Source organism: Scyliorhinus torazame, chromosome 9, assembly GCF_047496885.1.
Source record: "Scyliorhinus torazame isolate Kashiwa2021f chromosome 9, sScyTor2.1, whole genome shotgun sequence".
Classification (NCBI taxonomy): domain Eukaryota; kingdom Metazoa; phylum Chordata; class Chondrichthyes; order Carcharhiniformes; family Scyliorhinidae; genus Scyliorhinus; species Scyliorhinus torazame.
In genome coordinates, this window is record NC_092715.1 from 253,410,236 (window position 1) to 253,418,694 (window position 8,459).

At 45.3% G+C, this 8,459-nt stretch overlaps 1 protein-coding gene across 4 annotated transcripts in view; it reads left to right on the top strand.

The window, feature by feature from the left end:
* lingo2 (leucine rich repeat and Ig domain containing 2) overlaps positions 1–7,547 on the top strand; it is an 840,266-nt gene extending 832,719 nt beyond the window's left edge. For all 4 annotated transcript variants that reach the window (XM_072517268.1, XM_072517266.1, XM_072517269.1 and 1 more), the window contains one exon: positions 5,203–7,547. In XM_072517268.1, coding sequence (XP_072373369.1) covers positions 5,215–7,056 — 1,842 coding nt within the window. In that variant the 5' untranslated portion in view covers positions 5,203–5,214 and the 3' untranslated portion in view covers positions 7,057–7,547. The remainder of the gene's footprint in view (positions 1–5,202) is intronic.
* The last annotated feature ends 912 nt before the right edge of the window (positions 7,548–8,459 follow it).

An 8,459-nucleotide genomic window follows, 5' to 3' on the forward strand; every position in this document is an offset into this window, starting at 1 on the left:
GGTATTGCGCTGGGGACTTTGAGGTCATAAAGTGTCTAGAATTCTTCAAGTGCTGACAGACCGACACTTTCTGTTTTTATTTCTGATTTTTAGTATCAGCAATATTTCCGTTTTATCTCCCTGCCAGAGGTACTGCTGTTTTGCTGAATAATTAATGCACACTGCTAAATGTTTCATTCCATATGTACTTGAATATTAGGAGATCCTTATGTATAGCAATCCACCAATACCACATTGGAGTGATTGGGGTTTGCTTTTACAGCTTTATCTCCAAGCAGAAGATTCTAATTCCCTCGCAGCTAGGACGCTAGCTTTAACCCGTGGCAGAATATTTGATTTCCTAAGGTACAAAGAATTTAATGGAATGCATATGGAACGGGCAAGCGTGCACTTGCACGGTGGAATCTTATCAGCCCTGGGGAGGTGGGGTTGGAGACAAGACCGGAGGGGCAAAATTAGGAAGGAGCCCATGTGGGGTTGGCACCCTGATGCCCTCCTGCCTCCGAGCGACCTGGCAAGAGGCGGGATACTAGCAGCAGGGGGCTGCCCACCTGTCAGCGGCGGGCAGGCAATTACGCTAATTGACACGTGATTTGTGAACAGCTTAACCTGTCAACCCGCAGCGTCAATTGTTGTGTTCTCTATTTTGCTTTTGCCTGGATGGCTCGGATGTGAAGGTTGACTAAAGAACACAAAGCTTTGTTAACAAACAAAACTATAATTTTAGTACACTACTAACTAAGACTCAGTCACATTCTTAAAGTAGAAGGTTTCTCTATTAAATTATGCTATCTCTAACTAGCAGACTTTCTCACGTACAACTGCTCTCCCTCATGCCTCACGGTCTTATCCAGCTCTCTCCTAACTCGTGACTCCCAGAATCCCCAAAGTCACATGATATATATATAACTGTTCTGTGGTTCCCTCTAGTGGTAAGAAGCATATTCATTAACTTGTTAACTCTTTACATTCCAGTCCATGTTCATATCATTACAACCCCAGCTGCAGGTGAGAGGAGGCAGCCCATGCACACACACCGCAAGGTCAGAGCCTCCTTGATGCTCAGGTTGTAGAGAAGCTCAGTGACCGCAAATGGCAAGCTTGCTGCCTGCACATGTCGCAACTTTGCCATTGAAATAATGGAGACCCTGTCTCCCACTGGACATATTCACTCACCTATCAGACGACAAAAAAAAAGATTTACAAAGAGGGTACGACGAATGAGAGCTTATAAGGATCAAGAAAGATTGAAAAGTTTGTGGCTCTTTTCTTTTGGAAAAAAAATAGACGAAAGGGCAACCTAACAGAGGTCTTAATAAGTATGAAAGGGTTTGATAAAGAACATAAAAAAACATAATGATGTCTGTTTAGTTATGAGTTTTGGGGTATTAGTCTTGGGGACCAAAATCCAAGTGGGGTCATGAATAGAATATATGAAAGTAAGGAATTCAGGTGATGCCTGAATGTTAGAATAAGGTACTTACTACCACAAGGAATAGTTGAGGTGGGTAGCATTTAAGTGGAAGCAATAAAAAGCCATTAAAGATGGCCCTTGATGTCCAAAGGTGTTCAGGTTAGATGGGGGTTGCGGGGATAGGGCAGGAGATTGGCCGTAGATAATGTGCTCTTTTGGTGCATCACTGCAGACTCGATGGTCTGAATGGCCTCCTTCTACACTGTAGGAATTCTATGATTCTATGGATATGTTGACAGGGTTAGATAAAATCTGACGAGTGGAAGATCTTTCAGAGAATAAACACAAACACAGACCACGTTATCCGAATGGTCTGTTTCTGATCTGTAAATTCTGTGAAATGCAGTCAGGTGAGGTGTCCAGGTCACCAAAGGAGCAGGACAGTCGGCAAAAGACTCATCTCAACTCACATCAGACAGGTAACCCAATGCGAAAAGAATCCACCCCCTTTTGTCTGAGGAGAAAGGTTTAAAAAAAAAATTTAACTTTAGCTTTGTAGAAACAATGCTTAATTCTTTTTGCATGCATGTTATGTCATTTATACGAACATCTACATTGGGTGGTATCATTAATCAGTGCTCAATAGAAGTGCGGAGCTTAGCCTGTCTTTGTGTAACTTAACTGCTTATGGGGCACTATTATTGGAGAAATAAGCCAAGATCTAATAATAGGTTAGCTGCCCCAAGGTCACAAGTCCAGGTCGCACGACGGCGAGTGGCGAAATTGAACTCAATTCAATAAACCTGGTGGCAAGCAGCAGAAAAATATCCGGCTGCTGGATTCAATCAAATGACTCATTGATGTGCTTCGGGGGATAGAACCTGCCACTGGGTCTGACACTAATGCCACGCCACTCATCAGTTGATTCCAAATGCCCTGCGGGGAAATGAGAATGGTCAATAAATACTGCCTTGTCAGTTTTATCCAAGCACAATTAATTGAGACAACATTGATTTATTGCTGAGAAAACTTGTCATACAACTGCAGTGCTTCCAAATGCCCGTGGCTACCCTGCCTATCACTTCATCAGGACCGGCAAGTTTAGACCGATACCGGTGCAAGCAAATAAAAATGGAAAGGTTTTTTTTTCTTGGACTTGAAGTCGAGAGAAATATTTGTAAAATTAATTAATAAGAAAGCATCTTTAAATTAATTGCATGTCTCTGATGCGCAAGCCTCGGCTTTAGTTTTTTTTGGGCTGTTGGAACATACGTGATGTTCCCAAGCTACATGTGTGTAGAAAATGTTAATCGGCCCTTCAAGCCGTGAACTGCTGCATACGTTTTCAGCTCCATTTAGTTTGCTTCTGTGTGAATTAGTCTTGTGTAATAAATTTAACTGTTCACTTAGCCTGAAGGACAACTTTAAAATTGTGGCACGGCTTTCACGCACAAGTAGTAAAACACGTGATAAAAAATTCATGCGCAATTCGGGTGTGGGCATGACTAAATCAAATGGATAAGAGTAATTATGCAGCAACCTAACCCAATTATTCCCCACGTATGCTTTTAATCATGGATGATGCAAGACTATTTATGAAAGAATAAAGAGTGTTGGGAATGAGCCTAAATCACAACACAGACCAAATAAGCAAAAAAAAGCATCAGTATGTTTTTTGCGCCATTCACAAACAGATGATAGTTTTCACTTGTTTCATTTCTTCACACTTTTATTAAAATAAATGATTCTGTACACAAATGTCCTCATATTTACTTGTGTGACAGAGTCAGACTTGCATCGACATTACCAGTTTGTGGCCCGAACTGGATATTTGTGTCTTCTGCATGTATCATTCATAATTTTCTCTGATGGTGGATTTAGCTAATGTGTGATGAGAGAAAGTTTGTCTTAGATTGTTTTATTCAATGCTTCTCAATGGGTTCCATTTCTCTTGGCGGATACATGTACAAAGGGCTATGGGATTGTGGTGGTATGCATTAGGGGTATTACAGTACCCTGTGATGCTGAGAGGCTATTGGTGGATAGATGCCGGGTCCTGATTGGATCAGCCGCCTACTGGCTCCACCCAGTAAGGCGAAGTATAAGAGCCCGGGTTCTCCCAGCAGCCGCATTCTGGAACTGTGCTGCTGGGGAACAAGTCTGCGTAATAAAGCCATTGATTGACTCCATCTCATCTCATCTTGTGGGTGATTGATTGTGCTACAGGGATTAAGCCTGGTAAATGGAGTTGAAACACAGGTCAGTCATGGTCTAATTGGGCTCCGTGGCCTACTCCAGTTCCTATATTCCAAGTCCAAGTAGGGATGAGGGTCCGAAATCAAACAAAAGATGGCCAGCATGACCACCAGAAGTTGTTTTCCGCTCTGACTGCGCAGTTCATGATTCATATTAGCTTTTCTTGGAAAATTGGAATCCCTGCTCACCCGCTGTGATCTCTGTCTCGGAAAAAGAGAGTGGACAGGGCAGAAAGAGAACCTTTCAAAACAGTGCACAACTAACCAGGCAGCAAAAGACCATGGGAGGGATTCTGCAGTCCTTCCTGCTGGCGGGATTCCCAGTCCTGTCAATGGTGACCCCCCACCCCCACCCCACCCCACCACCACCACGTGGCAGATTCCCTGGTGGGCGAGACATAGAAAACACTGTTGACTTCAGCTAGACCTGAGGATTCTGCCGGTGGCCAATGACGAGTCCCCTCTGCTGCCCAGTCCAAAACTGTAAAGAGAGGTACTTCCACCTTAGACCATGACACACCATGTTGAAGGGTTTATTCTGTTCAACTAAAGTAAGACGGCCGACCAAAGTGGGGCAGCATTGTGATTTTCTTTGTCTTAGATCATTATAAAAAGAGAAGTTTTACCAATGATCCCAAATGGAATTGATCACAATTATTTGCTTTGTACACATATTATTGTGGATGAAGTCTAAGTGAATTGAATTAAGCCTACTTGCCTCTTGTGTTAAGTCAAAGGGCGGGATTCTCCGGCCGCATCGCCCGGCAACCGGAAATTCCTACCCGAGGTCAATGACCTTTCCGTGGTCCTCGTCCTGCCCATGGCGATCTTGCGACGGGCGGGGTGGAAGAATCCAGCCTAAAGAGATTGAAAAAGAATTAAGATAGAAAAAGAGACAGAAATCCAGTCCGAATCATAGCAAAGGTTCATGGTTACACCGCTGAGGCCCTGCTCTTGTACAAGTCATTATTGTCAACTAGCTGCCATAAATCTAGGATACTCAGACATGGCAGAGGTTGACACCACTGAACTGACAAGGTATTGGCTGCAGCCCCATATTTATATTGTTCGCAAACTGTATCAAAATCATTCCTGTGGTGCTAACTATGTGGGCCGCACGGTAGCATTGTGGATAGCACAATTGCTTCACAGCTCCAGGGTCCCAGGTTCGATTCCGGCTTGGGCCACTGTCTGTGCGGAGTCTGCACATCCTCCCCGTGTCTGCGTGGGTTTCCTCCGGGTGCTCCGGTTTCCTCCCACAGTCCAAAGATGTGCAGGTTGGGTGGATTGGCCATGATAAATTGCCCTTAGTGTCCAAAATTGCCCTTAGTGTTGGGAGGGGTTACTGGGTTATGGGGATAGGGTGGAGGTGTTGACCTTGGGTAGGGTGCTCTTTCCAAGAGCCAATGCAGACTCGACTGGCCGAATGGCCTCCTTCTGCACTGTAAATTCTATGATAATCTATGAAACAGCTGTGTGTTGAGTAATGTTTAAATAACTGAAGTTTTCTTTTTTTTTTCCCCCTCTGTCTAGGCCCTTGACACAATGGTGGACTGCATCGGCAAAGTCATGCTTCACGCGGCCATATCGTGTTGGCAGCCATTTCTGGGCCTGGCTCTGATCGTTATTCTCACTGGGTCTACAATGGGATGCCCAGCTCGGTGTGAATGCACTGCACAGAGCAAATCCGTTACCTGCCATCGCAAACGCTTGACGCTGATCCCTGAGGGCATTCCTATTGAGACCAAAATATTGGACCTCAGCAAGAATAAGCTGAAGAACATCGATCCAGACGAGTTTGCATCATATACCTTACTGGAAGTAATAGACCTGAGTGAAAATATAATAACAATTCTGGAACCGGGATCTTTTAGTAATCTTTTTAACTTGCGCTCCCTACGCTTGAGAAGTAACCGGCTAAAACTCATCCCCCTCGGCGTTTTTACTGGGTTGTCTAACTTGACAATGTTGGACATCAGCGAGAATAAAATCGTCATTTTGCTGGACTACACCTTCCAGGATTTACGCAACTTAAAATCTCTTGAAGTGGGGGACAATGATTTGGTTTACATTTCACACCGAGCCTTCAGCGGACTGCTGGCACTTCAGCAGTTAACCCTTGAGAAGTGCAACCTTACAGCGGTTCCAACCGAAGCACTGTCTCACCTTCACAATCTCATCAGCCTCCGGCTATGCCACCTACACATCAATGCCATCCATGCCTATTCCTTCAAAAAGCTGTATCGATTGAAACACCTGGAGATCGATCACTGGCCTCTGCTGGACGTATTGCCCGCCAACAGTCTGCATGGTCTCAACCTCACCTCACTGTCCATCACCAACACTAACCTGTCCGCAATACCCTATGTGGCATTCAAGCACCTAATTTACCTTGCGTACCTGAATCTGTCCTACAACCCCATCAGCACTGTTGAATCGGGCATGCTGCAGGATTTGATACGACTTCAAGAACTGCACCTGGTTCGGGCGCAGTTGCTCACCATCGAGCCCCGTTCCTTTAAAGGGCTGCACGCCTTGCGGATCCTAAACGTATCCCATAACCTGTTGGACACTCTGGAGGAGAGCGCATTCCAAACGGTGAAAAACCTCCAACTGCTCTGTATAGACCATAACCCACTGGCGTGTGACTGCCGACTGCTGTGGATGCTGCAAAGGAGGAAGGTTCTGAGGTTCACAGAAGAGCAGCCAGTCTGCGCCTCTCCAGAGAGCATCAAGGGAAAACGGTTTCAAGATTTCAACGACTTTTACCTGCCCAGCTACTTCACCTGCCAAAAACCCCAGATCCCAGACAAAAGTGCACAGCACCTGGTGATTGACGAAGGCCAGGTAGCTCAATTCAGTTGTCGTGCCGATGGGGACCCTCGCCCAATTATCTCCTGGCAGTCTCCGCGCAGGAGGCTGATCACCCTCAAGTCAAATGGGAGGGTGACAGTACTGGGAGACGGAACACTGGAACTCAGGTTCACCCAGGTACAGGATAGCGGAGTCTACATTTGTATCGCGAGTAACGCGGCCGGGAATGACACCTTCTCAGTGACGTTGCTGGTGAAGGGACTTTCTGAGAATCTGCTTGGCAACAGGAGTTCTCTGTACATGACCGACCTAAATGACACACACTCCAATGGGACGCATGTGTCCATGACAGTTGCACTGGATCTAAAGACTATACTGGTGTCCACGGCCATGGGTTGCTTCACATTCCTCGGCGTGGTGTTGTTCTGCTTCCTGCTCCTCTTTGTGTGGAGCCGGGGGAAGGGCAAGCACAAGAACAACATCGACATTGAATACATTCCTCGCAAGTCGAACGGAGCCACAGCTGACACTGAGCAAGGAGGCACGCGGAGGTTCAACATGAAGATGATATAAAACCCAACAGCAACAGGCTGTACTTTATGAACATAAAAGAAACCTTTCGGCCGCCTGCCCGTTGTGGGGCTAAATCATCCCTTGGATAACGCTCCCTGGAATGTCACACAGCCAGGGAGCTGGTAACCATTGCTGGTGCAAAGAAAATGGTTTATCATGGAAAGTGGAGATTTGGTGTTGCTTACGTGGTGCTCGTGCCTTGAATTTAAATGGAGGGAGTGCTGGGAAACACCGGGCTTCTTTCACTGATCTGGTCTAAATGACAGCCCATGTTGTAGATCTCTGATGACTGAATCTCACTGGTGAACTGTTTGGTCAAGTAAAAGGAAAGATCATTCAATTTTTTTTTGTTTCAAACTTTACCAGTCCAGGACAATCGGAAGGTGGAGGTCTTCACACAAGCACCAGTGGATTTCCACATGGAAACATGATCGTCGATGAACCCTCATGTCAGTGCCCATTGTGTTGCAAAATGCTGAGGGTATTGATGGGCGGTGGGCGGTGGGGTGGGGTGGGTGGGGGGAGTGCGGGGCTGGGGTGGGGGTAGGGGTTGGGTGGAGAGATCATAAAAGTTGAATGCAGGGAGGGAGGGAGTAGGGCTGTTCTTTTTAATGGAAGTCATTTTTTTTTAAGCAATATGAATGGAGTGGTTCTTGGTGTACAAGACATGCCAGCATTGGATTTGAGCAGATGAAGCAGGCACAAAACGTATGCTTTGTTACCTTCAATTTCATGAGGCTATCACACGAAGACAATATTTCAACGGGAAAGGTCAACTTCACCATCAAATCCAAATGCAAAATAAAATTCAAAAATTAGTGAAAGAAATTTTTAAAAATTGGGATTTTATATATATATATATGGAAATGTTGATTTATTTTCTGCACCAAATCTGAGGACAAATCATGTGGCATGAATTCTCTGATTGTATGGTGGAAGTGTCCAAACGAAAAATAATTCTAAAATAGTCGATATCTTGGTAATCCCATAGCTCTACTATCTGCAAGCGCAACCCCCGTCTCCAGAGGGGTAGATTTCTTCCCTGATCCCTTATGATTCGGTGGCACTCGACTTGGCTCTGATTTTTCGCCTTGACCAACGATGGTCTGCCATAACTCACTATTCACGGTGCTCATGAAGAATGGTCAATTGGGAAAGTTATGGAAAGCTTGTCCGCACCCATTATCTCAGTGCTTCAGTGTTAAGGAGGGATTGAAGGGTCTCTCGGCAGAAAGCAGCCAGTGAAACTTGGAAAATGTGTGCCGCGGGCTGTTCTGACATTAACAGTCGGGATCCATAGGTTTTCCGCATTTCCAACTAGACCTGAAGCCAAAGTCAACAAGCCTTCGGGCTACAGTCGATATTCTCTTCTCTCTGTACTTAGATATATCTCTATTCTTTTA